At 37.1% G+C, this 17777-nt stretch overlaps 1 protein-coding gene across 1 annotated transcript in view; it reads right to left on the bottom strand.

Annotated features, from left to right (window-relative positions):
* LOC127996972 (glypican-5-like) overlaps positions 1-17777 on the bottom strand; it is a 235815-nt gene that overhangs the window by 57871 nt on the left and 160167 nt on the right. The window contains exon 7 of the mRNA XM_052591992.1: positions 15886-16036. Coding sequence (XP_052447952.1) covers positions 15886-16036 — 151 coding nt within the window. The remainder of the gene's footprint in view (positions 1-15885; positions 16037-17777) is intronic.

The raw sequence follows: 17777 nt of genomic DNA, 5'->3' as shown, positions 1-17777 counted from the left end.
AATTATTATAAAATAAATACAACAAGCATTGATTATATTTATATTAAATGTCTGATATGATATGATCAAATATAATTTTCTTGATTTATGGAGCAAATTGATTGAGATTTCTTTTTTGTTCTAACTAGGGGTTGCAAGATTTGGACATAAAAATCATATTTTGGTGTTTTATTTTTTTATTATACTGGATGAAATATACATATATATATATATATATATATATATATATATATATATATATATATATATATATATATATATATATATATATATATATATATATATATATATATATAATGCAGGAATATGTGCTGATAAATGTTGCTTTCTTCTGACCCCCTCAAAATTCACAAATTAAAACTCAGCCAGAAGCAGCCCTATACCTGACCTTCCTGTTCCATTATCTTGACTGTCTCACAGAGGACAGGGAGGTGATGAGTTGTTTACTGTAAGGGCCCAGAGGGATAACAGGGTCCCAACCTGAGGAGGTGCAGTGGCCGTGCCGTTACTGAGCTGAGTGCTTTTTCCACAGTGCAGTCGCCGGATGTAAGATTTTATACCTACTGTGGCAGGGAAAGTCGAGCGACGACAGAGACTGTCATTAGTGTTCAGCTATTGAGTCACTGCACATTCAAGGGCAAGATAAGTGAAGTGAGAGTTCACGAAACATAGATGTGAACCATTGGCCAATTCTCAACAACAAATTCTCCAAGATGACATTTAAGTCTTGGACAAATAAATAAACAACCATTAAAAGGTGTTGAAACAGGACAAATCACATCACTGCTATACAGCTATAAATATATGTTGTGTGTGTGTGTGTGTGTGTGTGTGTGTGTGTGTGTGTGTGTAAATATATATGCAACAGCTCTTTCTGGTTGGCTGAGAGGTCTTTTCACACTTTAAACATATTAACCCAGCAATGCCTCGAGAACAGTTTCACCATTTGTTTTACTCTGCTTTCAGTATGGCGGATGCCCAAATCCACTATTTTAAAAAAACAATACGGTTTCTGTGGCACGGAATGTAGTTTCAAGAGTTTCTAAGTGAGTATGTAACTGTTTAGAATTCAAATATGCAGATTGTTAATAAACACCAAGACCTGTTTGAAAATTTGCTTCAATGTTTTGTGACATATGAGCTCCAGGACGTAAGCAGGTGCAGATAACTTTAATGCTGTATATCAGAGCGCTGCCTTTGAACTCTTGACTAAATTGACTAGTAATTTGATGACTGTTGTTGTTGTTTATTAAATATTATTATTCAATTGCTGTATATTAACAATATTTGATATAAATAGTATTTAATAATAATAATTGTTATTGAGAAACAAGTGTGTGTGTTTGTGATGGTGATTTTAGTTGCACTTTTACACCATTAGACACTGTTTTTATGAGTGAGTCTACAGTAAAGACTTTTATAGTGAAAGAGATGGTGTTTTATTCTGAAACTGAGATTGAGCTGAATAATGAATGCTAATTTAAACTCTACATAATACAGTAAACTTTCAATGAAGCAACCGAAACGTTCCTTCATTACTAGTTCTAGTTCTACCAGGTCTTGAATTAAAGAGCATGTAATATGGCATTTTAAAGTGTCCCGATATTGTGTTGGAGTCCCCTACAACAGGTTTAAATGCATCTAATGTCAGAAAACATTGTAATTTTCTCAGAATATACATTTATATTAGAGTAACAAGCCTGTTGTGATTGGCACAGAGAGGAGTCCTTGAGCCAGTTAGCGACTGCTACCATTGACAATGAAACCTTTACATAAAACAATAACATAGTGCTTAGATCCATTCTTATAATAATGGCATAAAATACAAAAACACTTATGCAAGTGAATCGTCCCCACAGCTACAGTTGTTTAGTTGCTAAACTGTGAACAATAATGGTGGGAACGTTAACGGAGTACTAACATGGCTAACTGATGAAACGATACAGTTTGTAAAGAAGTAAAATAAGTCTACTGCTTGAAGAACAACAGACAAAAGGCGCTCAGTCTTAACTTTTAATCAGAACTCAGAACAGCTGTATCACAGGATCATTAGCCTAACCAACTCACCTGTCTCTCTTGCATTTACTCTATAACTGCCAGTGCAGCAAAATAAACAGCAATTTCACAATGATTATGAAGTCTTTGTGCCACACTTCATTTTTTATTATTATTGAATGAAGTAATTAGAACGTCAGTCTACAAAAATTGACACATACTTAGGTTCACAGCAAATTATCAGAACTACTTCAGTAAGAAAGTAATACCGTGCTTTACCTGGAAACCTAAAGCTCCACTAGGTATGCATCATATACAGTATTAGCACAAAAATATTATATTATTATGATATTTTGAGCACTCAACTGAAAGTGTACACATCCGTGGCAGAAGGAAGTAGTTCAGCATACAAAATGTTTTTTTTTTTTTTTTTTTTTTTTTTTTTTTGTATCTTTTTTAAAGACACTCCATGGTTGTTTGTGTCATCAAACTGTTTTATAAATGCAATATAATCTATGGTGAAATGCAACATTACTTACAGCACTTAGTCTGCAGCCTTATGCCTATGGCCGAATCTCAGCCATTCTGATATACAGTGATGCCACCAATATGTGTGATATTGCTCATATACAAACGCTGGTCATATAATCAGAATATCATCAAAAAGTTGATTACTTTCAGTAATTCCATTCAAAAAGTGAAACTTGTATATTATATTCATTCATTACACACAGACTGATATATTTCAAATGTTATTTCTTTTAATTTTGATGATTATAATTGACAACTAAAGAAAAACCCAAATCAATATCTCAAATCAAAATTTGAATATTACTTAAGACTAATACAAAGGAAGGATTTTTAGAAATCTTGGCCAACTGAAAAGTATGAGCATGTACAGCACTCAATACTTAGTTGGGGCTCTTTTTTTTCCTGAATTACTGCAGCAATGCTGTGTGGCATGGAGTCGATCAGTTTGTGGCACTGCTCAGGTGTTATGAGAGCCCAGGTTGCTCTGACAGTGGCCTTCAGCTCTTCTGCATTCTTGGGTCCAACATATCACATCTTCCTCTTCATAATACCCCATAGATTTTCTATGGGGTTAAGGTCAGGCGAGTTTGCTGGCCAATTAAGAACAGGGATACCATGGTCCTTAAACCAGGTACTGGAAGATATGGCACTGTGTGCAGGTGCCAAGTCCTGTTGGAAAATGAAATCTGCATCTCCATAAAGTTTGTCAGCAGAAGGAAGCATGAAGTGCTCTAAAACTTCCTGGTATAGGGCTGCGTTGACCTTGGACCTCAGAAAACACAGTGGACCAACACCAGCAGATGACATAGCACCCCAGACAATCACTGACTGTGGAAACTTTACACTGAACCTCAAGAAACATGGATTGTGTGCCCCTCTTCTCTTCCTCCAGATTCTGGGACCAAAGGAAATGCAAAATTTACTTTCATCCGAGAACATAACTTTGGAAGACTTAGCAGCAGTCCAGTCATTTTTTTCTTTAGACTCTTCTGATGCTGTCTGTTGTTCCAAAATGACTTGACACAAGGAATGCGACAGCTGAAACCCATGTTTTACATACGTCTGTGCATACTGAATCCTGAAGCACTGACCACTCTTTGTGAATCTCCCCCACATTTTTTAATGGGTTTTGTTTCACAATCCTCTCCAGGGTGCGGTTATCCCTATTGCTTGTACACTTTTTTCTACCACATCTTTTCCTTCCCTTCGCCTCTCTGTTAATGTGCTTGGACACAGAGCTCTGTGAAAAGCCAGCCACTTTTGCAATGACCTTTTGTGTCTTGCACTCCTTGTGCAAGGTGTCAGTGGTCATCTTTTGGACAACTGTCAATTCAAAAGTCTTACCCATGACTGTGTAGCCTACAGAACTAGACTGAGACACCATTTAAAGCCCTTTGCAGGTGTTTTGAGTTAATTAGCTGATTAGAGTGTGGCACCAGGTGTCTTCAATATTGAATCTTTTCACAATATTCTAATTTTCGTAGATTCTGAATTTGGTATTTTTTAGTTGTCAGTTATAATCATCAAAATTAAAAGAAATAAACATTTATATCAGTCTGTGTGTAATGAATGAATATAATATACAAGTTTCACTTTTTGAATGGAATTAGTGAAATTAATCAACTTTTTGATGATATTCTAATTATATGACCAGAACCTGTATGTACGCTTGCAAATGCAGTTTTTTTAAACACTAACACAATAATAAACAATGGTACCTTCACAGTAAAACCCTAGAAATAGCTGAAAAACCCTCATGGCAAATCAGCCAATGCAAATGTCAATGTGTGAAGTGTGAGTTTACACAGACATCTAACGGTGGTTGTGTTCATAAATAAGGGGCCTGACAGAGTGACCACAGGGAAGGAAGGACAGGTGTGGGTGTATTAGATCTTAATGGGACCTCAAGCCACTCGGGGAATTGACTTATTTTTGCTCTAGGCAAAGGGGCTGACGTATCGCCGTCATCGTGGTTGATTATAGAAGCGCTCAGCAGAATGATGTGTGCTTAGCCTTTTCATGCTTCATTAACAAAATCAGGCAACCTGCCACATGCACGCCACAGCTCATTAAGTCAGTGAGGGGAATTATGTTGAATTCAAAATCTGGGAAAAACCACAGAGCCATCCGTTAATAATGCTCCAGCACCAAAGCAGGATAATATGAACAGGACGGTCTGCAACCATTTACATGTTTATTTATTAGTGATTCACAATCATACTTAGGGTTAGATATAAGAGTGAACCCCTAAGGAAAAATGCTGTAATGCTTTACTAGGAGATCACACTTACAACTTTTCCTTGGCAGACAATATAACATATAATAATAATAATAATAATAATAAGAAGAAGAAGAAGAAGAAGAAGAAGAAGAAGAAGAAGAAGAAGGAGAAACAAAACACCTTAGCAATGACACAGAAAGATGCTAAAATACTAAAGCAACCACATAACAACCACCCAGGAAAACCTAGCAACAACATAAAAACATGCCAAAAGCATTTAGAATATACCCTAGTAACCACATAACACAACAATACTTTTTTGATAAATACTGATCTCATTCATATAATAAAACTCAAAAGGAACAATGAACTGTTGACAATTCAAATGTTTTATTCAACAGAGAATCTGGTAATTACTAATAATTAATGATAGTTATCATTTCATCAGACGATCTGGATGATGTGAAATTAACTGCAGACACACACACACACATCATAATTATACATTTCCACCAGTCACTTTGTAAACAACATAATTCACTGACATTTTAACTGTAAATTACCAAAACAAGGATCAACAAATTCTGACATATTTCACATCCTGAGCTAAAATCCCTCCTCATTTACCCGATAAATGGATGTTAACATTGGCTTTACGGCGGTTCAGAGTAATAAACTGAACTGACGGCTCTCAAGAGGATAAAACCTTCATTAGCGGCTGGGAAACATCAGGTAAATTGAACGTAACAGATCAATAAGCTGTGCATGTATTAAAATAACCCTAAGATTTAATGTTCTGAACCACCAAAGATGAAGCACACGAAATGTCCTTCAGACAAAAACATAATCAAAGAGATCAGGACAGAACATGAGACTATTTCATTGTGTATGTGTCTAAAGAAATCAAATCGATGTTAGTATAAGTCAAATGAATAAAAATAACAGAATTTTAGTTTCTGTATTTTATTATAAATGTGACTGTTCTGCATTGCTCCTTGTCTGTATGAAAGCAATTAAAAAATACACACACACACACACACACACACACAAAACAACTAAAATTAAAGAAAAATAAAAACTACGAGGAAAAATAACTATAAAATGTGAAACGTTGTTGCAAGCACAGTGTATAAACTGGAATTATAAATAATCTCAGTTTCATTCATGTATGTTATGGTTTCTAAAGAAGCTTTTCAAAACTGGATAATATTATGCACAATATCTACCTGCATTCAGACACCAAAGAGCGGACATTTAATATCAAATACCTTTCATATATACTTTGAATTAAATTCAATCTTAGAAATTTGCCGTTCTCTTTTCTACAGGATTAATGAGCTGTCATCATTTGAAATGGAGTGCTTTTGCATTAATTTACACTGTGTCAGGTGGACACAGTGCTGTTTTCACAAAACCAGATATCAAAAACGACCAAAAAAGACTTCAATCATTGCTATTTAGCTAAATTCATTCATTTAGCAGTATGTTTAGCACATAATATAACACATCATATATTTTTTTAAACTAGTTTCCTTATGTAAATTAGGTCTGACTGAAATATGAACATATTTAGCCTATAAACACATTATTGCAATACATTACATATTGCAGGGGAGTATTTATAATAAACTTTTTTTCAATATTGCACATTTCAATCAATTTTGTTATTATTTGTGTTTATATAGAGAAATCACGTCCGAGCAAAGGAGATGAGATTAAATAGTCCTCTTTCATTTGTAACATGCACTGACACATCTCATGTCTACATATCTTCACATTCCCAACACCCTGCTGGCATATGCTGGAATATTACATGGTTATTGATTGACCACAAGTATTGTGGAAATGAACGTAATCAAACTTAGATTTTGAACTGGACAGGGTGTTTAAGAGGACAGAGAGTTTGAAGAACTGCAATGAACAAATTTGAAGGATAAAATACTTCATAAACCACAGAAACACAACAATTATGGTATTGGTTAACTGATTCTCATAAACAACATTGCATAATGCAGCTTAGAATTTGAAATTGGGTTAGCATGGGTCAGTCTGCTGGTAGTTGCTATTAATAATACCATTTTAGAGACAGAAAAAATATATATAAAAAAATTGCATTGTAATTAGTGCTGGGCAACGATTAAAATGTTTAATCGCAATTCATCGCATTATTGTCTGTGATTAATCACAATTAATCAGATTGTTATGCACAAACCTAATAATGCATTCAAAAGTAGTGCATTGTGCATTTTTTTTTTTTTTTTTTTTTGTGCCTTTGACCCACAAAGCCTGGTTCGTTTGATCGTGCGATCATTCTGTTTAGCAGTCCCTGGCTTGGTTGAAAGGGGTGGGCAAGAGCTCAGTTCAGTAATATATAGATCAGTGAGTGCTAACCGTGCGAGAGTGCAGATATTCTGATATGTGGTGCATGATTGCATGAATATTTCTGAGCGGCAAAAACGATAGATCTGTAAAGCAATAAATTGTTATCGAAAACTTCCTATTTCCAACTTTACAAGTCATGATTACAAGCTGTTGCATTCTTTTCTGTTAAAAATAACAGTGGACAGTGGTTTGTGAACGTTGATACTTGTGAATGTTGAATAACTTGATTGGGAGCATCCCCTGCTGTGACCCATGGTTTTTCTGGAATATGATTGGCCAACATATATGTGAAATTGGGGTTTTGGAAATAGGACGTGTCTGTATTCTGTAACTGCAGAAACAAAAGCAAGACATGCAAGACATGCAAGACATGCAAAATTGTATTAAATTACCCTAACAACCTCATTAAAATATGCTAAAAGCACACTGACTTCCCTAGCAACCGAATGTAACCATGCTAAAAGCATTAGAATCCAAACAGAAATTCCATAGCAACCTCCTAGAGCACCTTAGCAACCACACAGCATTTAGAATCCCCTAGCAACCACATAGCAATAAACTTTACAGAAAATTTTACTTGCAAAATGCTTGCATTTGCAAACTCGCATTCAGTATGTTTTGGGTCTCAGTCCAGCAGTTTAAGTTAACAAAACAGCTATGCAGTAGCAACCTGTGATATACTTAGCAAGAAAAAAAAAAAGGTTTTCAATGTATACAATTATTTTTGATAGAGGAAAATATCAGATTAAATTGATCTTGTATAATAGAGGGGTAAATGTATAATTTCCCAGCAGCTGTGGCACACCGAGATAGCATCAGCATTTGGTTTCCCCACATGAAGCACTTTATTTTTCTGCAGGGTGCCATAACTCATCTCACACTCAGAGCTCTAATGGCTGCAAATGGCCATACTAATGGGTACTGTATCTGTGTTTGTATCCTGGACAAGTCCAGAGTAAATAATAAAGTGTTTAGACACTCAACACTGATATCATGTTTGACAGGGTTTTGAAAGAAGTCACTCAAGGGGGACAGTTAGCCCCTAATTTACCTTTAAAAAGGCATTTCCCTTTGACTGGGGAACTTGTGGTTTAGCTGTTGGGAGCGGCATTAAGCTGGAGGTTGCAGGTTTATTTGGGGTTTGCAACAGCTGTGAGTGAGTTTGCTCGTCCGTAGAGTCATTCATATTTAAGGGTCTGTACTTTGGCAGGTTCCCAGCTGTTCGCTTTCAATAAAAGTGATACAGTACCATTACTGAAAAGATTTCATGTGAGATCGATAACAAATAGACTCCAATATATTTATATAGCTATATGGCTTAAAAAAATTGTATAGCTTTGATAGAGATAAGTCAACCCAAAATAATCATAAATTGGATTTGAGTGACATGGACTTTAGACGGATGGACATATGGATGGATGGATGGAAGGATGAATGGATGTATAGATAAATAATGGATGTTTTATATATATATATATATAAAAACAGTATATTTTGATTAGAGACTTAAAGTAATGTGTAAATTCCAGGTTCAAGCAAACTACCAAAACTCCACATATTGTCATCTATTTTGTCTCAAGATGGAAGAATTTAGTTAACCTAATGTCAGTACTTTAAGATGGGTAATAAAGCAGAACAGAACGGCTCTGACAGCCAGAGTACAGTCTCTCTAACATCTCATCAGAGATGCATGAGATGCATCTACCTCCAGATCCTGCTTGATTTGAAGTATCTATAAGCAATGTTTTGTTGATGAAAGACTAGTCCTATGAGGACGAGCTTCCCCACTATGATTCACTGAGCATCAGGGCACTTCAACGAGGATCATTATCGTTCATTTTCATCATTCTGTGACACAGCAGGTCATTTTCAGCAGGCCTCTTCAGAGCAGAGCATTAGTTAAACAAGCACAATGGCGGTTCTTCATCTGTACATCCCTCTCGTTATCAGACTACTGGATATGAATGTTATTTTAATTCTTGCATTGGTTAAGATTCCCAGTCCCTGCCAGAGCTTCTTGATGTCACACAGCCAGCAGGTTTTCACCATAATACTTTATATAGATGATCTGCATGTCGTCTGGACCGCTTGGCATCTTTTTGAATCATTAACAAGCAGATCAAACTTTTAAAGCTCTAGCTTTCAGTAATATCTGATTTTAAGGGGCATCATTAACAAAAGAGCATCTATGCAGTCACCGTGAATAATGCATTAAACTTTCTGTTTTTGCAGAATGCCAATTAGACCTACTTTGAACTCCGCTTGGGCATGAAAAAAATATCTTGAAAATATTGGAACAAACTTAGTGTACACTTCTGTTCATGGTTCTACAATGACTCATCCGCCAATTTGGATATTACATCAAACTTAAGAGTGTATGCACCTTTCAGAACTGGACTGAGAAAGTATTTTACATTTCAGCTCAATTGCTGAATTTGAATATGAATTGGTTGCAATAAATGTCATTTCATTTTAAAGATGCCTAAGAGTATTTTTATTTTATCTTTGTATTGCTGTTTGGCTGTTAAGTTACACCTTATTGTTGTTAAGGGATGCTTCTTAAAAAAAAAAACTACATAACAATTCCCATCTCAACGACATGACCTGTTGTTTTCCGCAAGCAATTTGTGTCACAGCACTTCTGACGCTACATAACCATTGATGAGCAGTATATCATGAGCTTCCAATGCCTCAATTGGCCACAGAAGTACCCCACAAGCGCCCTGTCCATTAAATAACCCCTATAAATACAACAGGATCATTATATCTCATCAGGTACAAAATATCACCTTCAAGCAATAGCTCAGGATGAAAGCCAGGGACGATATATCATGTAATCCCATCCTGAGACGGGCTATTAATTAACAAGTGCTCACCGAAGGGACCTGCCTCCACTTCTTCTCATTTTGTCTATTTACTGGAGATCGATGCACTTCCTTCAGATATGTCTCGCTGACGCCTTTTGTTTTCCATACCAGGTACGCAGCATCTGGATTCGCTGCCAATCACGAGAGCGTGCGCAGGTGACACTGACAAGGAACCCGGCGATGCATCCTTATGTGTAAAGACTCCGGGAGACTGAGTCAGAATCACATGCCTCATGTCTGTTAATATTTTATTTATTACATTCACGTTGAGGGAAGACAATGCTCGCATTTGTTTTTGTTGTATTTATTTATTTATTTCCCTTTGCCGCGACCCGTTGAAGCTTGGTCCCAGTAATCACAGATATCTTTCAGTGTGACTAATCAAAAGTTAGTGGTAAAAAGAGTCATTTGAATCTGGAAGTGAGTGGTTATTTTTGTGTATTGCCAGCGAATGGTTTTAAGTGACAGGTAAGTATCAGCAAGACTGATTCTTTTCCTCTGTTTTTCTTTCTTTCTTGTACCTCAGCAGCTTTAGGGTTTGATAAATCGAAGGAGACCATAAACTACTGAATATTTCAATACTTCAGGAACTCCTGCTGAACAACAAAACATTTTATCTTCAACTGCACCACAACATAGTGTCCTGATAAAATGTACATCGCACTGTGTTTGCTTGTTATATCCCAACTGGAGGACAAACTCAGAGTTACAGATTTTTTTTTTTTTTTTCACGCATTTCATGCAGATAATAATGTTGCTGATGATTATGTTGCATAGAAATGATTGCTACTTTTCTAAGTTAAAGACAATCACGCTTATTCTGCTACAAGGATGATAAAAGGATAAACAGTCACTTTGTCTTGAGATACCAAAACAAAATAAAAAATACTCAAAACACTATAGCAACGTTATCAATAACATCTTGGCAACCACCTAAAATGCCCTAGCAACCAACCTGAGAAGTACAGTATAACTGCAACCTAAGAAGCCATAGTAACCACTTACAATACCCTAGAATCCACCACCAATAAGACCTTAGCAACCTCCTGGCAAAGTTCTAGAAAACCAACCAGAACATCATAACATGTCATCAAATAAACCCTAACAACTACCTAGAACTCCCTAACAATGACCAGTAACACCATAGCAGCCACCAATAACACCCTAGCAACCTATCTGAAATGTCCAATCCATAGCAATGACTCTGAAATGTCCTAGCAACCATCCAAAACACCACCCCTAGCTCCTAGAAACCACCTAGAATGACATAACAAACAAGTAGAAGAACAAAGCAGCCACTATGCAATGCCTAGTGACCAGTCAGCACACCCTAGCAACCTGTTTCCACACTGAACACCCCAGTCTTATGTAGCAAGACCTTCAGACTCACGGCAGAAGGTCTGGAACCTTGGCCGCTTTGAATGGCAAGGACTGCCCAAAATACCATATGACTGACAGATAAAGCAACCAATCAGGTTCTGTTTTGTGCCCCCTCATGTTTAGGGTTATGGAAATGTCCCCACAATAACAGACTCTTGGACGTATTTTGAAGATACTATGCCACAAACTTTAAATATTTCACATACTTTTGAAAATCCAGAGTTTAGTTGATCTTGATAAGCACTCATTATCATAGCTGTAAACACAACGGCTTTCTTCTTAAGGGGGTTTGGTATATTTACGATATATTTGTTTCCAGGAGGAACTTTAAAGAACGCGACACACATGTCTCCTGAAAATCCTGTATAATTCAACCAGTCTGATGACGACTTTGAAACTTCTGAATTGTTTCCAATTTCGTGTGCTGTATGCATCAGACGTTCAGCCAACGGTCCATGGGCATGACGTCTAAGGCTGAGACCCCAGCACCATGACAGCAAGTTTCGCACAGGCAAGCAACATGATCTCATCACAAAATGTATATCATACATTATCTAAAAACTAAATGTGTTTTGCAATCTTGCTTCTAAACATAAAAATAAATGTATCTTGCTTTATTGGTATTTACTGCAATTATATCATTTACTAGCAAAGCAGCTAGATAAAAATAAGGCACTGATTAAGAATGGGATTTATTGCAGAATAACACACAAGCAGTATGTCAAAAACAAACAAATGTACGTGAGTAGAAGATGCTGATGTCTCCCTCACTAACTCTGTCAAGTAAGCAGTTGTAATTTTGCCTACATATCTAGATCCGAAAACAAAGTGTGACTCCTGACTGCGGAGCCCCCATCTGCCTGACTTATTGGCAGTGGTAACAGGTGGCGCATTGCTGGCTGAGGCATGAAGTGGTTTTAGAGAACCATACAGCGGATGAGAGGGAGAGACAGTGATAAATGAGCGCATTGTCACTGCGTTCCATGAATTATGAGAGGAGTATGAGGCGGCTCTGACACTCTACGGCAGATTGACAGGAGGAAAAGGAAACACTAGTGTGATGCGATGGCACATTTAGATGACCCAGAACGCCCCATCCAGACAAAAAGAGTGGGGCAATTAATCAGACAAGCATACAGGAGATAGAGGAGGCTTGGAGAGAGAAGCACACAGCCCTTGAGGTTGATTTAGTGGGGCCACGGGTCAGAGATCCAATCCCCTCCGGAAGATGAAGTAATTACCAGATGGCCACTTTGATTTGTTCCACTTTTTTACAACCACGTTATTCGTGATTGCATAATTCATTCGGACCAGGGAGAAATGTCTGGAAAAATGTTTCTATATGCTTGACCTTAATTCTCACCTCTTAATTACACTCTGATATCAGCATCAGCATAAGCATCAGTGAAAGTCTGATCTAATTTTGCCTTCCATTCAAATAGAAGATGTGGTATTTCCTACTTGTTATCTCTGACTTAATGACGGTTAAACTATGATGTACAAAGGAACAAAGTGACTCACATTTGATTAGCAGGTCTACAATTAATAAAAGGACATTCTTAATGGTTTTACAGTTTTTTTTTTTTTTTTACCTGACAATGAAAACGTGTTGATGATTTCCTCACCATCAGGTTATTTATGATGTAATCTGTTTTACTTTAGAGAAAGTTAGCATTACATCGCTTGGCCCACCAATGGATCCTCTGCAGTGAATGAGTGCCGTCAGAATGAGAGTCCAAACAGATAATAAAAGCATCACAATAATACACAAGTAATCCGCTCGACTCCAGTTCATCCAATAAAGTCTTGTGAAGCCAAAAGCTGTGTGTTTGTAAAAAAGCTAATACATCATTAAGATGTTTTAAGATCAAATCTTTCTTACATCTGAAATTAGTTCATAATCCATAGCAATGCATCCCCCAGTGAAAAAAGTCCATTCCCTATTGTCCTCTCACATCAAAATCCAAAACAATATTTGTTTAGAGCTGTTTTGTTTACAAGCAAGAACATATCATATGTGCATATTTCTCTCCTGATTCAGACTCCTGATTTTGAAGTTAAAATCAATGTTTTCTCTCACAAACAGCTTTTGGCTTTGCAAGTTGTTAATTGATGGACTGGAGTCGTGTGGATTACTTGTGGATTATTGTGTAGCAGAAATGAGTCGAACCAGACAAATTAAAGAGTTTATCAGAGCTGTGTGCATTGAAACGAGAGCCGAACTCCTCAGGAAGTCATAAATCAGTTCTAGTGCCACAAGAACCAAGCAAGATAACCAACCAACCAACTTGTTCACACAACAGCTTTCAACTTTAACACCATTAGAACAATTATTGACAATTTTAATTCGAAGAAGAGATTGTCAAATTTATTGTTCGTGATTGAAATGCAACGCTGGACATCACATGTAAACCCAGGAGATCAAGTTAAATACTTGCATTGACTTCCCCCATCCAGCAGAACCAGACTGAAATTCCTAAGGGGGAAGGGCTTTAAACCTTTGTCTTCACAGAACATCCCTTTGCCAGAGAATGGCAAAGAAACTGCTTTTTGTACATTATATATGGACCAGAATGAACTCAAAAAGACTTATAAACGAATCATTCCATTGCTTAACTCCATATTCATTTACGTGTAACCCACACATTTGACTATCATGTATAATCACTTATTGTGTATGTCTTTTGATAACTATAGGATACATAGTCATGTCTAGTATTGATATAATCGAATTTTCTTGCTTGATATTGTCCTGACAATCATTTATTTGTAAAATATATCATAATCATGTTATAGGAATCATGTCCAAAATTAGACCCTGTGAGGCAAGAACCACATGCTTGGTAAGATAAACAAATGATTTATGATACCCCAGACTCAAGACCATATCTGATTGGTCAAGGCAACATTTGAGGGGTTGCCAACAAGGAAGTTTAAATACTTTGGACACCATGAAATTTTGCTTTTAGTCTGCTTTTAGTCCCCTGCTGCTGCTATTAGCCATGTCTGTTTCTAGTCTCTAGCTATGCTTCTGCTAGCTTGTAGCTTCTAGCCATGCGGTTTAGTCATCACTGTTTGAGCGCGGTTCCTGCGTGCTTCGGCCTGCCTGCTGCTACTATGCCACGATGAGAAGGAACACAACCTAGTCTCGTCAAACTTTATTTCTTTTCTTTTTCCGTTTGAGAGTTTCGTGTTCTGAGTTAAGTTTTGTAACGTCGAGTCTCCGAAGCCTGACCTCGGATGCCCGTTCAACTTCGACCAGCGCACACGACTCTGCACTTTCAGCCAACGCCCAACAACCACGGGCTTCCCAAGACGTCACTTCACTACTGAACTTCCAGCCAATCAGCGACACCGGGATACCCCTTTCAACGGGAGTCCCTTTCACAGAAAACGAAGGCAACGTATCCCCAGATATTTGTTGTGCTGGTGTATCTAATATAATTTTAGTCACATTGAGGAAATCAATGCAAGGGCTAATTACGTGATTGATGGTTGTTCATGACTATGCAATTTAACGTATTGCTGTAAACTTGGAATTCCATATTTCCATTCTCTTAAACTCATCTTTTCCTAACTTTCGATCTTCCTGCAACTTGTGTGAATGTGTGAGTGCGTGCGTTTATGTGTTAGATTAGTTTATATGTCTTAGATTTATCTAATAAAGCCTTATTCATATTGAAAAGAGAAGTATCTTGTGTTTTGTGCTTACAAGTTAATGTCTTAAACTGCCGATCTTGTTACTGTGCTAATTGATAGTGTTTTCACTATAGTTTGGATATTAGTATCCAGCGCAGATTTGATGTTAAACGGCTCGTTCACTGAACCGCAGGCGCGTCTCCGTGAACAGCCGTGAAACAGTGACTCTGTTCAAATTCCCTTTAAAATCTTAAATGATTCCCTTTGAGCTAAATTGACCTGTTTCCGTTACAATTGTGATGGTTTTATCAGCTGTTTGAACTCTCATTCTGATGGCACCCATTCACTGCAGAGGATCCATTAGTGAATAAATTATTTACATAATGCAAAATTTCTCCAAATCTGTTCCCATGAAGTAAGAGGTGTTCCCAGAAGTGTTCTATCTCTTTTCTTACTTTAGGGCTGTGATGGTGGCATATTAGTGGTGCCAAAATTTGCACGTTGACGCAGGTGATTTATTTCAGTTTAATGCATTAAACATATTTAATGCAGTTAACACAGAGGCGGAGGTTTGCCACCCCACTCACAACTACTGCTCCTGTCACTTTTTCTCTTGACAAGAAGTTAATTTATTCATTCGCAGAATGACTGAGAATGGGAGACGTTTTAGACACGTGCTCCACTTCATTTCAGCACCAGGCGTGAGTCAAGCGAGTGTGGAAACAGTTTTATTTATACAACCTATTTATACAAAACTTTGTATTATGCTTGCTATAGAGTGCGTGACGTCATGTGTACTATAGTCGGTGGCAGTTGACGTGGTTGCAACCATCACAGCCCTACACCCATTCATTTAAGATTGATACTCACATATAGTTACTATTCTTCTCCTCTCTGCTGCTCCGTTCCCTGATCCCCAGCATCCGTCCTCATCATCACACTCTCCACTGTATCCATCTCCACTTCCTGTCTCGATTTGGTCCAGGGTGCCAAGCTTTGGTATTGACTTGCCCTGCAACAGCTGAAACATATAAAACAGAATTTAGTATTTCAGTATTTATTTTGATTTATGTGTTTCTTTAGCTATTCAGACCACAAAGTAACTAAATATATTTCAATTAGATATAACAAAAAATTTATTTATCTCAACAAACCTGTAATAAATAGGAATGCTGGTGCTGGACAAGTTACTGGCTGATATTGAAGGCATTAATATTATTATTATTAGTATTTATCGATATTGGGCTTTTAATTGTGCATGTTAATTTTTACATTTTGATTAAGTTAAAAGTCATTTACAGTTTTTCTCGGTTGCTAAAACACTGTAACCAGGCTCTTGAACTAAAATTTCAAAACCGTAACAAACTTTTTTAAAAAGCAAACCCATTTTGCTGAACTATTAACACTATTCCCCTGCTTTAACATGAGTCAGATTTGGTGAACTGTTACTGCAAAACTCCACACACAAATTCCTACATTTCTCAGTGCTTACACCATGTGGTCATTTAGAAAGAACTGGCATTCAGTCTGCACAGTTTGAACTCAATTAGCACACAATGAAAGTGTTAACACTAGGAGTCAAAATTTATCACGCACCAGTCAGAACCTTCGATAGATAAAGGACCAAAGTCAGCTAACAGTTTTTACAGAGGCTCTGGTTCATCTCTCAAATCAGAAATTCAATTCTCAAAACTACTTTTTCAGCCTCCACATTATCTAGTTACTTGTGCACATCATAAAAAGTTTTGATCTTTTGATCAAGTTGCGATTGCTTAGGTACTTTCACACAACTGATTATGTACATTTGTCTGTGGTTTCCTACATTATCAGTTGCTATTGTCATGTTGCTCAAAATGTATTATATAGTTCTCTAAAATAGCTCAAAGGTACATCTCATGAACCCCAGGTAATACTAACAGAGTGCAGTGTTATATTGATAACATGACTAAGGATTTTGATTTGTGAACAATGACACAAGGACATCAGACATGCGAGTTTGATTTTACCTGTTCCAGAACAAAAATGGGATACTGGGGCAGAACAATTATTTTTGTTGTTGTTTGCTGTATTGTACTGTACTCTACAGTGCATTAAATTTAGGATTAAAACATTTGGGGAGAACCACACTTATTACCAGGTTTTGAAGCAATGTTTTGAATTTATCTCATCAGTGTGTAAAACTATGAAAAGTGTACTTGTTTTTCTATTCTGGTGGGGACTTAAACCTGAATACACACAGACTCATGGGGACGCGTGTCACGGCGGGGACCTAAATTGAGGTCCCCATGGGTAAACAAGCTAATAAATTACACAGAATGAAGTTTCTTGAAAATCTAAAAATGCAGAAAGTTTCCTGTGAGGGTTAGGTTTAGGGGTAGGTTTGGTGTAGGGCGATATAAAATACGGTATGTGCAGTATAAAAACCATTACACCTATGGAGAGTCCCCACAAGGATAGCTGACCAGACATGTGTGTGTGTGTGTGTGTGTGTGTGTGTGTTTGACTGTTTGTATGTCATATCTGTGAGCAAAGTTTGGATTTTCAGCAAGACTGACTTAAGCAGTATCCGCTTAGAGTACAGGAACATTTAATTATCTAACTGAAATGCAGGACAGCCTCTCAGATATTGAAAGTGTTTTGTATTTATCAGGTAGAGCCCATTGGGCCGTTGCAATTGTCTGTTGTAATTAGCAGCTGTAGTGGCTCAATATCTTCTGATAAAGTGGCTGAAGTAATGGATTAGCAGAGCCATGATGGATGAG

Source organism: Carassius gibelio, chromosome A1 (assembly GCF_023724105.1).
Source record: "Carassius gibelio isolate Cgi1373 ecotype wild population from Czech Republic chromosome A1, carGib1.2-hapl.c, whole genome shotgun sequence".
NCBI classification, from domain to species: Eukaryota; Metazoa; Chordata; class Actinopteri; order Cypriniformes; family Cyprinidae; genus Carassius; species Carassius gibelio.
This window is presented reverse-complemented; position numbering and strand designations above follow the sequence as displayed.